This window comes from Ciconia boyciana, chromosome 4 (genome assembly GCF_034638445.1).
Source record: "Ciconia boyciana chromosome 4, ASM3463844v1, whole genome shotgun sequence".
NCBI lineage: Eukaryota > Metazoa > Chordata > Aves > Ciconiiformes > Ciconiidae > Ciconia > Ciconia boyciana.
The window spans coordinates 47,767,913-47,785,146 of record NC_132937.1 but is presented as its reverse complement, the minus strand read 5'-3'; the positions used below and the strand labels follow the sequence as shown (position 1 = coordinate 47,785,146).

The window sequence follows — 17,234 nt, the reverse complement described above, 5'->3', positions numbered from 1 at the left end:
GTGACTGCAGTTGCTATTGTCACAGAAAAATTACCAAAACTTGTGAGATCTACTGGCAGATCTTTAAGGATGCTTTCCATAAAGGGCAAGAGCTCTCAGTCCCCAGGTGTAGGAAATCAGGCAAGGAAGGCAAGAGCCTGGCATGTCTGAGTCAAGACCTGCTGGTCAAACTAAAGGGCAAGAAGGAACTGCACAGGCAGTGGAAGCAGGGACAGGTATCCTGGGAAGAGTACAGGGATGCTGCCTGGTTGTGTAGGGATGGGGTCAGGAAGGGCAAGGCACCCCTGGAGCTGAACTTGGCAAGGGATGCAAAGAATAACAAGAAGGGCTTCTATAGGTATGTCAGCCAGAAAATGAAGGTTAAAGAAAGCGTACCTCCACTGATGAACAAGAATGGTGACCTAGTATCAACAGACGAGGAGAAGGCTGAGGTACTCAACAACTTTTTTGCTTCAGTCTTCTCTGGCAACCGCTCTCCTCACCCCTCCCGAGCCAACGGACAACATGTTGGGGACCAGGGGGGTAAAGCCCCTCCCACTGCAAGAGAAGATCAGGTTCATGACCACCTGAGGAACCTGAACATATATAAGGCTATAGGACCTGATGAGATGCATCCCAGAGTCCTGAGGGAATTGGCTGATGTAGTTGCCAAGCCACTCTCCATGATATTTGAAAAGTCCTGGCAGTCAGGTTAAGACCCCGGTGACTGGAAGAAGGGAAACATTGTGCCCATTTTAAAAAAGGGTACAAAGGAGGACCCTGAGAACCACTGACCTGTCAGCCTCACCTCTGTGCCTAGGAAGATCATGGAACAGATCCTCCTAGAAGCTATGCTAAGGTACATGGAGGACAGGGAGGTGATTCGAGACAGCCAGCTTGGTTTTACCAAGGGCAAGTCCTGCCTGACCAACCTCGTGGCTTTCTACGATGGAGTTACCACATCAGTGGACAAGGGAGAAGCAATGGAGGTCATCTATCTGGACTTCTGTAAAGTCTTTGACACGGTCCCCCACAACATCCTTCTCTCTAAATTGGAGAGATATGGATTTGACAGGTGGACTGTTCAGTGGATGAGGAATTGGTTGGATGGTCGCATCCAGAGGGTAGCGGTCAATGGCTCAATGTCCAGATGGAGATCAGTGACAAGAGGTGTCCCTCAGGGGTCCGTACTGGGACCAGTGCTGTTCAATATTTTCATCAATGACAGAGACAGTGGGATTGAGTGCACCCTCAGCAAGTTTGCAGATGACATCAACCTGAGTGGTGCGGTTGACACACCAGAAGGATGGGATGTCATTCAGAGGGACCTGGACAAGCTGGAGAAGTGGGCCTGTGTGAACCTCATGAGGTTCAACAAGGCCAAGTGCAGGGTCCTGCACCTGGGTTGGGGCAATCCTCGGTTTCAATACAGGCTGGGGGACGAAGGGATTGAGAGAAGCCCTGCAGAAAAGGACTTGGGGATACTGATGGATGAAAAGCTGCACATGAGACAACAATGTGCGCTCGCAGCTCAGAAGGACCACCGTATCCTGGGCTGCATCAAAAGAAGCGTGGCCAGCAGGTCGAGGGAGGTGATTCTGCCCCTCTACTCTGCTCTGGTGAGACCCCACCTGGAGTAATGCATCCAGATCTGGGGTCCTCAGCACAGGAAAGACATGGAGCTGTTGGAGTGGGTTCAGAGGAGGGCCACAAAAATGATCAGAGGGCTGGAGCACCTCTCCTGTGAGGACAGGCTGAGAGAGTTGGGGTTGTTTAGCCTGGAGAAGAGAAGGCTCCAGGGAGACCTTATAGCAGCCTTCCAGTACTTAAAGGGGGCTTATAAGAACGATGGGGACAGACTTTTTAGCAAGGCCTGTTGTGACAGGACAAGGAGCAATGGTTTTAAACTAAGGGACGGCAGATTTAGACTGGATTTAAGAAAGAAATTTTTTACAATGAGGGTGGTAAGGCACTGGAACAGGTTGCCCTGAGAGGTAGTGGAGGCCCCATCCCTGGAAACATTCAAGTTCAGGTTGGATGGGGCTCTGAGCAACCTGATGTAGTTAAAGATGTCCCTGCTCTTGCAGGGGGGGATGGACTAGATGACCTTTAAAGGTCCCTTCCAATCCAAAGCATTCTATGATTCTACTGTCCAGGGTAGAACACTTGCTCTGTACTATAGGTACTAACCCTGGTCAAAACCAGAAACTGTGTGATCCATGAATTATAGATTTTTTTTTCCTCTGAGATGTGTACAGTTGGGATAAATATTTTAAACTGAAACAAGCAAATCAGTGCCCAGCATGATTAAAAGTCAAGTAAACAAAATGCTCTCTGTACAAGATGATATTGCACTGTGTTGTTGTGTGGTTTGTATCAGTGTTCATGTTGGAGGCCTGTACAAATGCACACATGTCCAAACAGCTTTGGTACAAGGTAAAACACTGTAATTCTAGAGTTGTTCACTGTGCTTCATTAATCCTGTGGTCCTGTGAGATCTGGGAATGAAAAGAGTTGCATTAGGGACCGGAAACAAACACAGGGCTCTTCTGACTTCTAGTGATTATCATCTTACTGGTTCCCTAGGTGGTAACACCTACATCCTTAGAGTTTGTAATACCTGTCTATAGGGGTGTCCCAACTCAGCACAACAATTTATACTTCCAAGTGTCCTTTTTCAACACATTATAAGAGACTACATCTACCATTTGGTGCTGTGATTGACTCTGTTCAGCAGCAACAATCATACTTAGACACCTTGGCTTTTTTTTTTTGCTGCTCTACAAATTTCAGTGTCATCATCAAATTCATCTCCTGCAGTAATTCTTAGCTGTTCTCAAAGCTTCTGAAGATCAGTGGAAGCTGACAGGATCTGTTTCTTCCACCATTTCACTTCATCTGCACGACAAATTGATCATTAAGTACAATCAGCAAAAGGCTGGGCTGTTTACCTCCTTTTGCCAATGCTGCTACACTTGATGACCAAGACGCAAGTTTTCTCCGTACAAAGATCGATGACACTTAGCCAGCTCCTAGCACTGGCGGAAGGAATTCTTCTCATTAAGAGTGACTCAGTGCCAGAGGGAAGAGCCTGGCTCAAGGGCCTTCCATGTCCACACAACTGCCACCCACATCATAGCTTTCTCAATTAGTTTTAGGAGCTGATCACATTTCTGAGGAGAAATAACTGAAGTATTGGTGCATATCAACTGTACACAATTCCCTCAGCATTCTGATACCTAATTCACTATTGTAACAAAAATATAGCAACAAAAGTTCCTGAAAGGTAGAATGCTATGGCTTTTACACCTTCTCATCTATGACTAAGATGTTGATTCAAGGACAAAATGCAGTTCTAAAACTGCTCCAAACTGCCATCAGTCTTATTGCTTTAACTGACGAATTTCTGCAGATGCTAGAGGAATCACTAAAGAATTCTCAACTTCCCCCAAGCATACATGTTTTAAACCTTTCCTTCCCTCTTGGCTCTTCTGGCTGCAATGTGCAGTAACTAGGCTGCAGAAGTGATACGATGGTCATCCAATATAGTCAGGTCCATTTAAAATTTTTTTACAGAATGTAGCAACAGACACATGAAGTTAGGAAAACACAGTAGAATCTTAAAATGCATATAGAGAATTTCAGTAAGCAATCCTTCTAAGGGGACCACAATGTTTTATATAAAAATAGCAGTGCTGTTTTATTGCCAGGGATGCACTATGTTATGTGTTGCAAAAATATAAGATTTACTCTTCAAAAAATACTAGGGGAAAAAAAAAAGAATGAAGCAGTGCAGACACAGTGCCCTTGATAAACAGATAGCTGTCTGAAATGCATGAAGTTACTTGGCTTTAAAAGATGGAGCTGGGAGTGTTTCTAATTTAAGACATGAGCAGTATCAAAATTTCAACTGCACCTGACTGCAGTATGACCTCTCCATTCTAATTTGTTTTTTGGAATGTCATTTACCTCGTGCTGACCATTCTCATTTAATCCTCTGATCATCACAGAACTGGCGGTCAAGTCATAACAGCAATCTTTCTTAGAGGCAAGTGACCATTTTGAATTAGTTGCCATACTTTTTGCTTCTACTTGTAATGGGAAACACTGCTAATACTAAACAGTATTTGGCCTATATCTTCAGAAGTGACACATGATTTTTGCTTGAGGAACTGAACACCAAATTCTAGCTCCAGTGTTGACTTGTGTAGCAAGCTTATTGCTTATTTTCTTATTCCTCTATGTGTCTAAGAGACTCCAAATTTGCATTCTTGTTCCACAGGCTACTGCCAGCACTAATTGGCTACTGCCAGCTCTAATCAGCTACTGCCAGGAAAGGAATCTCACACATATAAGATTAGATTTCATCCTATTTCCATGTAAATTTTGTCATTTTTTGATAGTTGGGTGATGGATACAAGTGGGAAAGTTTTCTTTTCACAGCAGGAAAAGGTCTTCTCTGCTGTTCTATGAATTTGGGACAGTTCATAAATATGAAGTCAGGTTTGGAGACATCTTTGGGCTCAAAGTGCCTGGCACCACCTATGCAATCTCCCTTGTGACTCATTAGTCCACAGCGATTCTTCCTAAACAAGGACACATGTTGGAGTCACACTCCCTGAGACTCAGAAAGGGGATGAATAGACTAAATATTAAATTCGCCAACTAATCTGAACTTTTTTAACCCATCCAGTCTCTTGGTGATGTGGCTATATCCACTGTGGATGTCTGCTTTTGCAAGGCAATCCTACCACTACCTCTTCATTTCCTGTGCAAAGAATGCTTCTCTCAGGCCTTCTGAAAAACAAGGAAGAGTAGCAAAGCCAGCTGTCCTCTGTCCTTTTGTCCTTGGCCCAGTATTTTCCTTTTCCTATTTCCTTCCTCATTTGCTCATAAGGCCTATGCTCACCTTTTGAAGGGAAAACTGTGCTGTATACACTTCAGATAATAACAGCTGCAGGGGGAATCACCGTAACACTGGTGAATTCAGAGCCTACACTCTATTGAAGCCGTCTTTGACTCATCTGCAATTTTTCCCTCTTCCCATTCGAGACTCTGAGCCTTTTCTCTCTCATTCTGCCCTTTTAGTTGGAATGATCTTGTAGTATGAGTTTACCCTGACTGACATTAATCTCCTGAAAGCTCACTTTCTTCATATTCTCCCTGAAATCTAAGTTTACAAATTAGGTTCAACAGGAATTACTGTTGTTTCCTGCCAAGGGCTGAATGGTGAATCTTTTGCTCTTTTTCCCTTTGCTCAACGGAATTCTCTAGGAAATGCAATACCGCATCCCTTGCATATGAACAAGACTGTCAGGACCAAACAAGTAATTCACAGTTGCCTACTGAAATACCGCCCACATTCAGGACTTCAGACAGCACAGTTCTATGCATGACTTCACCATTCAGCTGAGACACAGGACTCAGATGCTGCTGTTACATACCTGTAGATGATTCTCAACCATCTTTCACTTGATATGCATCTCATAATTTTTTTTTTCCTCCTGTTTACTGTGTCATGGCGCTCTGAATTATCTTTTGTATCTAGTCTTCCACTAGATAACTGAATGGCATATATAGCTAATTATCATTAGGAGTATCATTATCATTTGACTAACGCCCTGACTCAGATGACGGCTGAGAAGATCAGGTAAGGAAGAAGTTATGGCAAATGGAAGCCCCAAAGACACTGTGATATGCAGTCTCTCAAATGAGATTTTTTATGACCCACCACTTCTGTCTTTAGAGTTTTTTACTAGAAGTCTTCCATTCCTATTCTGTCAGTCCCTCTATAAGAGCAGTTATACTCTCTATTCAAATTTCATTGTTACTTACTGTAAAGGAAAAGGATTTCTATGCAGCTTGTAGCAATTACATTTTCAATAGACTTGATAGAAATGTAATTAATCTCTCTTCTTTGGAGCAATTGATTGTTATTCCACTAGTACTGTTGTGTAAATGCAAAATAAGAATGTCTTACAAATGAACTGAAAAACCTAGCAAATCATGGGGGGGGGGGAGAGAGAAAGAGAGATACATGCAGGTAATAAATAAGCATCTGTTAGTGTTATTTAAATACCACAAAAAAATTTAAATCAGAAAATTCTCAATTCCTACTTACATGATCTAGTGAGACTACCACTGGATTAGTATGAAAAATATTTGTCTTCTAACTTTGAACAGGCATTGAAAATAGATTATTTTTTTTAAGAAACAGACTAAAGCATGGAATGCAATAATAGTTATAAAGAATATTCAAAATACTGAAAGGGGATGTCCTGGATGACTTAGGATGGGGTTGAAAAAGAAGTTGTTATGAACCTTTCTAAATACCGGATAGAAAGGGAGGAATAAATGGGAAATGAATAGTTTACGGCAATGAAAGGGACAAAATCATTATAAAATGGAAGGAAGTTCAGGTAAGATGTAAAGAAAAATTTCTGACCCTGGGTATCAATTTTCTAGGGACTGTTGTGCTGCCGTGTAGGCAGTTGGCACAATCGGCATTGTATTATGATCTTTCCCTAGAGAGTTAATTGGACTACATGCACAGAAAGGCGGTATTAGTACTGCCTTCCATTCCTCTTATTTCCAAACAGTATCACTTGGAGAAAAATTTTAATTTTCCTCTAGAAAGCTCTTACAGGTTATGTAATCTCAAGTTAATGCCTTTTCAGGAGATATGATGTTCCTTGGGTGGAATATAATAAGAGCTTATAAGGAGGGAAGATGACACATCAATCTGCCAAGATGGGCAGGCTAGCAAGATTCATAAGAGAAATCAGATTCAGTTCATGGATGTAGCAGAAATATAGCCTCTGCCCTGTTGCAGGTGAAATATGTATCGAGTTAATACAGAAAACCTGGAGTACTGAAAGTAGTTGAATTACCTCAGAATTACTGGTGGTAAAACATACAGGTGGACAACTTTTAGCTTCCAGACTCTTAAAAAGAAAACTTTAACATGACACTACATTTTTTAATTGATCATTATGTCCACACACACGGAAATGGAGTAAAAAAGTGAATGCAATCTGTTTTATATAGTGGAATTGCTGTTTACGTCCTGAGCTCCAGAACAGAAGAGCAGAAGACACTAACTCACTTCAGACCCATCCACAGTGGTGCCACCAGCAGCCCCTTGGTAATAAGGCTGGGACTGCAGGCACTGATTGCCGATGCCGCAGAATGGCTGTTGTGTTGGGGCTCTTTGCCCTTGAGAGCTGGTGGCTCATGCTCCATGAACCAGAATTGCACTTCAAAGTTTTATTACTATAATTTAAAACCTTAAATAATGTAGGGGCTGTCTCAGTTGCATAAGGTCAACTGATATTGATGGGAAAGGAGTACAGGACTGTGATAGAAGTAATCTGAAGAGGATGGGCACAAAGCCTTGTCCATTAATAGCCCATGACTCTGCAGTCCTCCTTGCCTCAATGACTGCACATGGACAGTGGGGACAGGACCTCCAGCATTCCTCAGTACAACTGAAGGCAAAACTCATTAACAGTAGTGTAACATTTTCCATCCTTTGCACAATGTACATGATAGAAAGGGACAAGGTGAGTTTCCTGCCTGAGCCCAGATAACTAGTTTACTAATAATATACAATGGACCTGCTTTCTCGGAGGTTCTTTTGGCTTCAGAAACATAGAACAGCAAGCGAAGAACATGCAGATATCTCAAGAGACAGTCTCTAAGTATGTTAACCTAGATCAGGGATTGCCCAAGGAGTGGAAACTAGTGTGCCTGCTGGTGATGCACAGAGCCTGTTAAGGATGCCTCAGTCACAGAGCATCTCTCAGTAGCTGCGCTTCTTAGACTTGCAGAAATGGAAACTGCTGCGGCACTTGCCATCCCAGGAATGGTGATAGCAAAGAAAAATAGATTTGGAAGCCCTGCATTATAGAACACAAAACAGATTTGTTCTCCCACTATTTCCCTGCCTGTGCTCCTTTACAGTACTTTAAATCTGTGGACATTTTATATCTAATGGAACTGGCAGGTCTATTCCTGACCATAGGCACCGCCTCAGTGTGTTTTAACTTCAATTGCTAATATAGTGGACAAAAAAAAGGTTGTTTAAGTCTGAACTGTTCTGACTTTCAAAGATAAACATGAGAAATAAAGACAAGCTGATCAATACTCTGATTTTTTTCTCATTGCATTCCAGCTCTTTTGTCTCCCATTTTGTACATTTTGTCTCCATTCACCAAACTCAGTGGCATTGTGATAAAGCAAACTAGTAACTTCCCAAACATAGATCCAAGGTAGGAAACTGACACTTTATAATTCTGAAAAATGGAAAAGAACAAATAACCTATGCAAGATACCCATCCATCAGCCACGATTCAACATCCTTGTTCCACAGGGAAAGCAATGGTCTCTGCAGATGGGAAAAATCACATAGCCCAGGTACTTCACTGGGACATTTTTCTCTCTCACACAGTCGTAATAGGTCATTGTCAGCTAGAACAAGCCAGATTTGTTGTGGAATCATTATCTTTCTACTACGAGCAAGAAATGCAAATAAAAGACTGTGCAGTTGGTACTGGGAAAGGTGGAACTGGCAGGATGCTTCAAACACTACTGCAGCAGTAATCAAAGCAGCCCCTGGAGAAAAGGAAGAGTTTATTTCTACAGTCATGGAAACCTAGCGGCTGGAGCATCATCAGATACACAGCAAGGCAGTTATTGTATTTATAGCTCACATACAGCTGCCCTCAGAAAGGCAACTGATACTGTCTTTTTTTCACTGTTTCTGAGGTATGCTGTGTGTAACCTACAAATACCTCATCAATTGCTTTAAGGAATTTTGGTGTTCCCCATAGCTGACCCTGCACAAATTCATGAGCCAAGGAAACTCCTATGCATCTGTTCTAGCCTCTTTGGAGCTGCCTGTGAAGACTAGAAGTGCAGAGAAGGTCAGAAACATAAGGAAAAGCTTTATTCACATTTTGTCAGGGAGAAAAGATACCAAATGAGGGAGAGGTTATTGTAGAACTTAAAACAGATGTTGAATAGCTAGTAAAATCATGTCATCAATATTGAGATCTGAGACATGAACCTGCTGTGTTATGTGTCACATCTTTTAACCCAAAGCATGATGCAGAAAACAGAACAGACATGACCACTACACAGCTAAGATTTCTGGCATTTATGGGTAACCCTGGAAACATCATCAAAGAAAGGTCATTTATCAGACATGTGACACCAGCTTTTAGGGGAAGTTTTTGACAGAAAAACATTCTATCCCTAAAGAAAGACATCCATATCACGGTCCATGGCTTGTAGTTTGAAAATCAATGAGACATGCAGTCTGAAATAACCCCAGCTTAGAAGGACTGACTGAAGAGAGACAGGAAGCAGAGCCATGGCACCTCGGTAGTATCTAGAGGGCTGGGGGTGTTGGGTAAGATCCAGATCTCCTGACACTAGCACAGGACTTAGATGCAGGAAAGAAGGCCAGACACGTTGTGTTGATGATTTAGCTCCAGGCTGGGCATGTAAGTTTCCCCAGCTTGTACCCAAGTACATGGGAACAACTGTCCAGGAAACTGGACGTCTGTCTCCAGCCTAAGCCCTGTTGTGATCCAGACAGAAAACAGATTTGCAAAAATTTACTGCCATTACATACCCTGGGAATCTCAGTCCATGAAAAAGAAGGCTAAAAGTGATTAAAGGGGACTCGGTATGCAGACATGTGATGAAATATACTGCACAATTCTAGAGAATTTTCATTCTCTGAATGAAATTAGAGTTGTGAATTTCCAAGACTTTCAAAGACATTTTATAGGCTTTTAAGTACTCCCAGAATGATTAGATTTAAGCCTCAAAACTCCCAGGAAGCACACAAGAGATTCCTCTCAGTTCCTTCTCCCTACAGGGCACCTAAAAATAATATATTTTTGGTATTTGCCTAATCATTTCTTCTTTTAGAGCACTACTTCAAAGAAGTGGATTTGGGGTGGGGAGTATTACACTCAGTACAGGTGAAGTTCTGGATGTCATAGCAATTGTCTTGAATAACACTCTAGGTTTTTTATTTTAATTTTCAAATTTCCCATGCCACTACACCAGAAAACAGGAAATACAAATAATTCCTTCACATAAACAATGCATTAGTGCACTATTAGCTAATTTGAAGGATAGAAATCTCATGGAGATCCAAAAGAGCTGGGTATTTTGAACTGAATTATCAGTGGTGGGCTTATGGGTCAGAGTAAATTAAACTTACATCTGCCATCCATTAAAATAATTACGAGAAGAAGAGAACAATTAAAATTCAGCTCTGAGGTAGACTAAAAATAATTTAAAAGAGCATGGCACTACTCAGATGCGTCTGTCCCCAAAGAAATGACCTATTAACCATCTTTTTCAATTTTTTCCAAACAAATAAATAGTTAGTGCTTATGCTAGTTTTTTTACTAGGTTACAGTTCAGCCTCCAGGCAGGTCAGCGGAAAAATTCCACAAATTGCAACTTGTACGCTATGTAAAATATGTATGTAAACAATGCTTTCCCTCTTTTACACTCTGAGGAACTGGGCTTGTGAAGGAAAACCACATTCTACAAAGCCCTCCATTTAACCAAGAACAGAGAATTTCGCCTTTCCAATTAGAAAATAGACTAAGTGTGTTCCTGCTCTAACGGAAGAAGTCAGTGAGAGTTTTTCCACTAAGACAGGATTTCCCCCAAGAAGTTAAAATTACTAATAGTTTAAATTTTGCAGAAACTCTTGGAATCTCAAAGAGTGATTCCTACCATCACTGTCTTCGCTGTGGGCGTGATTTACATCATTATGTCCAAACGGACAGGGATCTGGTCATGGGACATGCATTTGTACATAGCTTGCTGTCTCAAAAGCATATGTATAACTTGATGTTTTTCAGGATGTGACATTACTTTTTAAGACATTCTAATCCTAAAAAAGAAAACTACAGATCGTATCTTCAATAACATCTTGGTGATTCTTGTGCAAAAATGTTACTAGTCACCAAAACCCAGTATGCTGACATGACATACATTCACAAAATAGCTTCCTGTAGGCATCAAAACTTCCTAGATGCCTTTGGACCCAGCACCATGGTCTGGTTACAGTTATGCACCAAATGAGCCATTATAATTGTCTCTGCTCACACTCTTAGCACCAGCAGCGGCACAATAACATAATTTACTTAATGTTTAAATTTCTCTCATAGTGAGCTAAGTAGCATCCCCTTAGCTTATGAACTAAAAAGACAGTCATTCAGGCCCAGCTGATGTGTTGTCACACGTTTTACTGCAGTAACTTAATATGTATTGGGGCCCTAAATGTCTGTCACTGAGCATGTGAACATGTACACAGGTCTGACAGCTGTGATCATGGGATAGAAGCCCTATAGGGGGCTGCATAATATGCAAATCCTGAGGAGGGGAGCAAACCCAGAACACATCTGGTCCCACCAAGGACAGCCAGCACGCAGGTTGTGGTGCTATCCTTGTATGTATGTCCTGCATTTAGTCAATAATGATGAGGTTACTTTTGAGGAAAATACTTCTGTGTTTCATTCCAGGGAAGGTTCACAGCCAAATGCAGAGAGATGTGCCCTTGCCACTAACAGTGAGGAGCCTGTCCTGTTTACAGACATAGCTGAAGACACATCCTGGGTCCTCCTTAATTTTTTCATTCCCCTCCTTGTTCTATTCTTTAGAGTATTTTTTGAAAGTGTGAATTTTGCTTTGGCGCTAAAATTCAGAATTGCAAAGAGGGCATGTTGTCTACCTTGACTTTAGTGAGGCTTTTGACACTTTCTTCCATAACATCCCCACAGAAAAACTGACAAAGCACAGTTTAGATAATTGCACTGTGCGGTGAACTGAAAACTGGCTGAATGGCCAGGCCAAGAAGGTTGCCATCACCAGCACAAGTCCAGTTGGAGGCAAGTCACTACTGGTGTACCCCAGAGGTCAATATTGGGGCGAATACTGTTTAGCATCTTCATTAAACAGATAGTGGGGCAGAGTGCTCCCTCAGCAAGTTCACAGATGATACAAAACTGGGAGGAGTGGCTGACACATGAGATGGTTATACTGCTATTCAGAGGTGCTTGGATGGGCTGGAGAATTCATCCGAGAGAAATCTCATTAAGATCAACAAGAATAAATGCAAAGCTCTACATTGGGGGAGGAATAATGCAAGGCACCAGTACATGCTGGAGGCTGACTGGCTAGAGAACAACTCTGCAGAGAAGGACTTGAGGGTCCTGGTGGACAACAAGCTGACCATAAGACAGCAACATCTCATAGCAAAGGCGGCCAACAGCCACCTGGGCAGCATTATGAAGAGCACTGCCAGCGTATGGAGAGAGGTGATCTTTCCCCTAAACACAACACCACTGAGGCCACACCTGGAGTACTGTGTCCAGTTCTGGGTTGCCCAGTACAAGAAAGAGATGGCCTTACGGGAGTGAGTCCAGCGAAGGGACACAAAGATGATGAAGGGATTGGAGCACCTCTCACATGAGAGGCTGAGAGAGCTGGGACTGTTCAGCCTGGAGAAGAGAAGGCTCAGGGGGATCTTATTCCTATGTATAAATACCTGATGAGTGGGAATGAAGAAGACAGAGCCAGGCTCTTCTCAGTGGTGTCCAGACATAAGACAAGAGACAACAGGCAAAAATTAAAAAACATGGAATTTCATCTGACTAAGAAAACACTGTTTTACTGTGAGGCTGGTCAAACATGTTGCCCTGAGAGGTTATGGAGTCTCCGTGCTTGAAGATATTAAAAACCTGACTGGATACGGTTCAGGGCAACCTGCTCTAGCTGACCCTGCTTGAGCAGCAGGGGTTGGACTAGATGGTCTCAAGAGGTCCCTTCCATCTCAACCATTCTGTATGACTCTGTGTGAAAGAGGAAAAATGACTAGTGTGCTTTATGATTATACACAGGCCTACTTATTAAATTCAAATGTGCATTTCTGACACTTGGAAGGTTACCATATTTATTTTACAGGTTACCATATTTATTTTACATCAACATCCTGAAGAAGGATGCAGGTGAACAGTGAAAACCATCATGCACAGACATGCCTGGTCCATTTGCTTGTCACACATTTCAGCATTACTTGCACACAGGCAACAGGCAACTAGTGCTTTTGTCTTCAAGAGCAGCAAAGCTCTACATATTCTGTTGAAGTAGCTTCTGTTCCTTATCAATCTTGTTTCCTTTTTCTTGCCTAAAAACCTAACACAGAAGTGTAGAAAAAATAAGCCTTTCTTTCTATGCAAATTGGATATGCCAAGGTCAGAATCAGAGCATCTCGTTCTCATCTCTGTGTATGAATGTACCTCCTGCAATCTGCAATCTTTAAAACCCAAGCTCGTGTTAGTAGTTACAAATGCAGTTTACTCATACTGGAATGTTAAACACTAAATAGCAGCAGAATATTTTTAACAGCATGATTCTTGTTTCCCGTCACAAGTGCTGGACAGGGATACATTTAATAAATAATTCATTTAATGGTTATCCTGATTATATCATTTATTTCTGAAGACACAGGCCCAACTTCACTCACAAATAAAAGCTTGTTCAAAAAAAGAAATATATTAGTCTTATCTTGGCAGCTTTTCTTGGACCTCCTGTAACAGACTCAAGTTCAGTATGATAAAAGTAGAGTTCAGTTTTCCTTTGCTTTCTGTCTCATTTTCTCTTCTATATAAAAATGCTGCTGTCCTGTCTATTAAAACACAAAGCCCTTTTTATTCCTCTTTCTGTTCTTCTCTCCTTTACATACTAACAAGTGTTTCATCTCCCTTCATTCCTTTGAACACAGCCCTTGACTATTTTCTGCTGCCATTTCTCACTCTGCCTCTTGCAGCTTTCCTTTCTGGATGTCTCCATCTTGCAGCTCTTGACATTCTCCATTTTAATTCTAACACTGGGTTCCTGTCACCCTGCATTACAGATATGCCCCAAAGGCCTTGGCAACTTCCCTTAGGCTCTTCCTGTCATAGGCCCACTTTGGGGTGCGCTGCTGAAATTAGTGATATTTTTGGCCATGAACTTTGAGGAGCTCGGGAGTTTGTATTCAATATCCCACTCTTGAAAGCACTTTCATAGCATGATCAAAATTCCCCTTTCATTTTCTGATCACAACATGCTTTCCTTTTCAAATGTCTGATGTATTTCCATGACCATCCAACCAACACCTGGACATGAATACATTCCCAAAATAGAGGCTTTGCAGAGATGAGAGGGGATAGTATAGTGACAAATATGTCCTGATTCACTGTAGGAAGCTAAAAGAAAATAATCACAACCCTTGTTCCCTCAGTAAAGGCTTAAAGAATAAAGACAAGTTTGTTTGGCTGTCTTTACCTTTTCCCCCCCCCCCAGAAAGGCTATTTGACATCCAGTTCTGTCTCTTTCCTTTGGGCCCTTTCTGGCAAATTCTAGCATGCCATGGCAGGGTTCCAGCCAACAGCTTGCTTGCTTCTTCCAAAAGAGGAAGGCTTTGCTCTTGTTTCCATAACCCCTTCCTGGCCACACAGACTCCCTCCCCACTGTCTTGCACTTCCCCAAAACTCCTTTGAACCAAGCATACCAATAGATTTTTTTTTCCCCTCCTCATTTATAGTTTTCTGTCAGGTCAGTGACTTGAATGGACTCACAAAAGGATTCAGCAAACTCCAGAGCTCATGCAAGGTACCTCACAGAAGTTTGTTGAGACCAGGCAAGTGTAGGTGAGGAATCTCCTCTTTTATGGCAGTAAGCTATGAGATCAGCTCTCCCTTTCTTGTGAAATGGCAGCATGAGACTACTTACAATAGTTAACTCTGTACCTGAGAATATGCAGTTGCAGCTTTGGGCTTGCAATTTGCAACTGTTTAACCCAATCCTGAAAACAGGGAGAAAGAGATAAAAGAATCTATAAACATGTAAGTTTTTATCTCACAGCTCTTTAGAACTTAATTACCAGATAATGGTGCTAATCTTTCCAAATCCTTTCTCATTATATATAGAAAAGCTTAATCTAAATGTATGCAATCTATACTTTTCACTACAGAATTCCATCAAATTGTTTTTAAAGGTTATTTCTTTTAGAAAGAAAGCTAAACCACAATGATAATCTCATCAGCTAACAGTACATTTCCAGTCATACCTGTGATCATACTTGATATGATTAATGGCAGAATGATGAGTTTGAGCATTCTCATCAGCACTTCCCCAGGAAAGGAAAAGTAGAATTTATCCAGGTTAGACAGTTTGCCATATTCCCGTACCAGCATGCCGACTCCAATACCTAAAAGGCACATTAAAAAAGTGACACAAATAAGCAGTTGACTTCAATACCTAAAAGGCACATTAAATATGTGACACAAATTAGCAGTAATTTATGTTAGGAGAAGAAAAATAGGAGAAGACCAGTAAAACAAAAAGAGCAAGCAATAGACACATTTTTACAGCCATGGTGGAACTTCTAAAGCAAATTAGAGGTGTTTCCTTTTCTGTTATATATTGATGATAGGCACAGTAACAACACATAATTCTGAACTTGGAGGATGTCTTTAGGTATGTCTTTGGAAAAATCTTTATTATGCCCTCTGCTTATCAGTCCAGTCCAGCAGTGACTTTTTACCTGCTTTCACTAGCTCTAGAAGACCCATAACTGGCATTAAAAAAATCGATATAATATATAAACACTACCAAACATTAAAGAAAGGAAGTGATACAATATAAATATTTTAGATAATTTGTATTGGTGAAAATATGTCTACCCAGAAACAATACTTTCAGTAATTGCTGCTCTACATAATTAGAAAAGAGTGTGACTACAATCACTAAATTAATCTAATAATTTCCAGGATATTGATCAACAAAGATACACTTAGCATATTTCACACTCATTCCACTACATGACTGATCTACAAAATACCAGACTATAAGTATAATCAGTGATTGAGCCACAGGACCTTCGTACTTCCTCTTATCTTTGGATTAAATGAATTATCAGATAGTTCTAGCTTCTGAGGCCAACCACAGATAAGAGTTCTACCAAAAGAAAATAAATCACAGGCCAAAAGACAAATTTCTTCAGTTTGACAGGCAATACCTTTATTTTCCATTTCAACACGATTTTCAAATGAAAATCACTGGTATAGGAAATGTGTTCATCAGTGTTTAAAAAGCATGACTACTGTTTCACATACGAAGTTTGTAATGCTTCAGTCCTGGCTAAACTGAGTATCAAGAGATCCAATTTCTAACTGGATTCAGTGAGAGACATGGCAACTCAGAACCCTTCATTACCCACTGAGTGCTGAAAGGTCTTATTCATATGAATAGCCTCACGAAAGTTAATAGAATTCTTTACACCCGTTGGTATTTTAGTGACAACAGTGGTGTGTATTTTGCACCAGAATTGTTACAACAGCACAAGAAGGTGCTATCAGTCGACCTTTACCAGCCTCAGTGGCTCATGTAAACTCACAGCGTCCCAGGAAAGTTGCTAGTGCCTAAGCCAAATGCACCTCTTCTCCCGGTTTTATTTTTGATGGTACACATGGCATTTAAGTTAGATGTTGCTCAAGAAGCTGGTGTAAAGTTTGACTAAAATGACTTATAGGATATGTTCCTTATTTTAAGTGATTGAAGTTGTGGAGGCAGACAACACCAGCAGCTTCAAAATCACATTTAGGCAAATCCACAGACAACTGGTCCAACTGGTCCACGTACTGTTGATACTGAAAGAATAGACAGGGATCCCATATCCAATTCTCTACTAAAGAAGAAACTCACTAACATTCTCTTCTAGAAAGTACGGATTTTTGCAAAAATCCGCCCTAAAGATTCACCAGGCTGTGGTTTGTGCCAGTTCACACACTATCTGTATGTTAGTTGATGCAGAAATGTAACAGCTAGTTATCTTCACAGAATTTGCCTCTGAGAGCACAAAAAGACAATGAACCATCTTTTCTGTGCTCTACCTGCAGCTGCAAAAACAAGCTGAAAGAAAATAGAGGCAGATTATAAACTCCTACAAGCCTTTCCTGTTAATAAAGAGATGGAAAATGAACAAGTTAACCTCTCAGGCAAACAGGCTGCTCTAAGCAACTATTAAGATTTCTGATTTAGGTGTCATCTGTGCCAGTGAACACGGACAGTTTAAATTCCTTGCATCAATCTTGAATCTTAATAGCCTTGAAGATACTTGCAATATCACGTAAATGCCCTTGATCAGTGAATGATAAGAGGCAATGATTTCTATTTCT

At 41.1% G+C, this 17,234-nt stretch overlaps 1 protein-coding gene across 2 annotated transcripts in view; it reads right to left on the bottom strand.

The window, feature by feature from the left end:
• SLC1A1 (solute carrier family 1 member 1) overlaps window positions 1–17,234 on the bottom strand; it is a 59,560-nt gene that overhangs the window by 28,109 nt on the left and 14,217 nt on the right. For both annotated transcript variants that reach the window (XM_072858884.1, XM_072858883.1), the window contains exon 2: window positions 15,125–15,265. In XM_072858884.1, coding sequence (XP_072714985.1) covers window positions 15,125–15,265 — 141 coding nt within the window. The remainder of the gene's footprint in view (window positions 1–15,124; window positions 15,266–17,234) is intronic.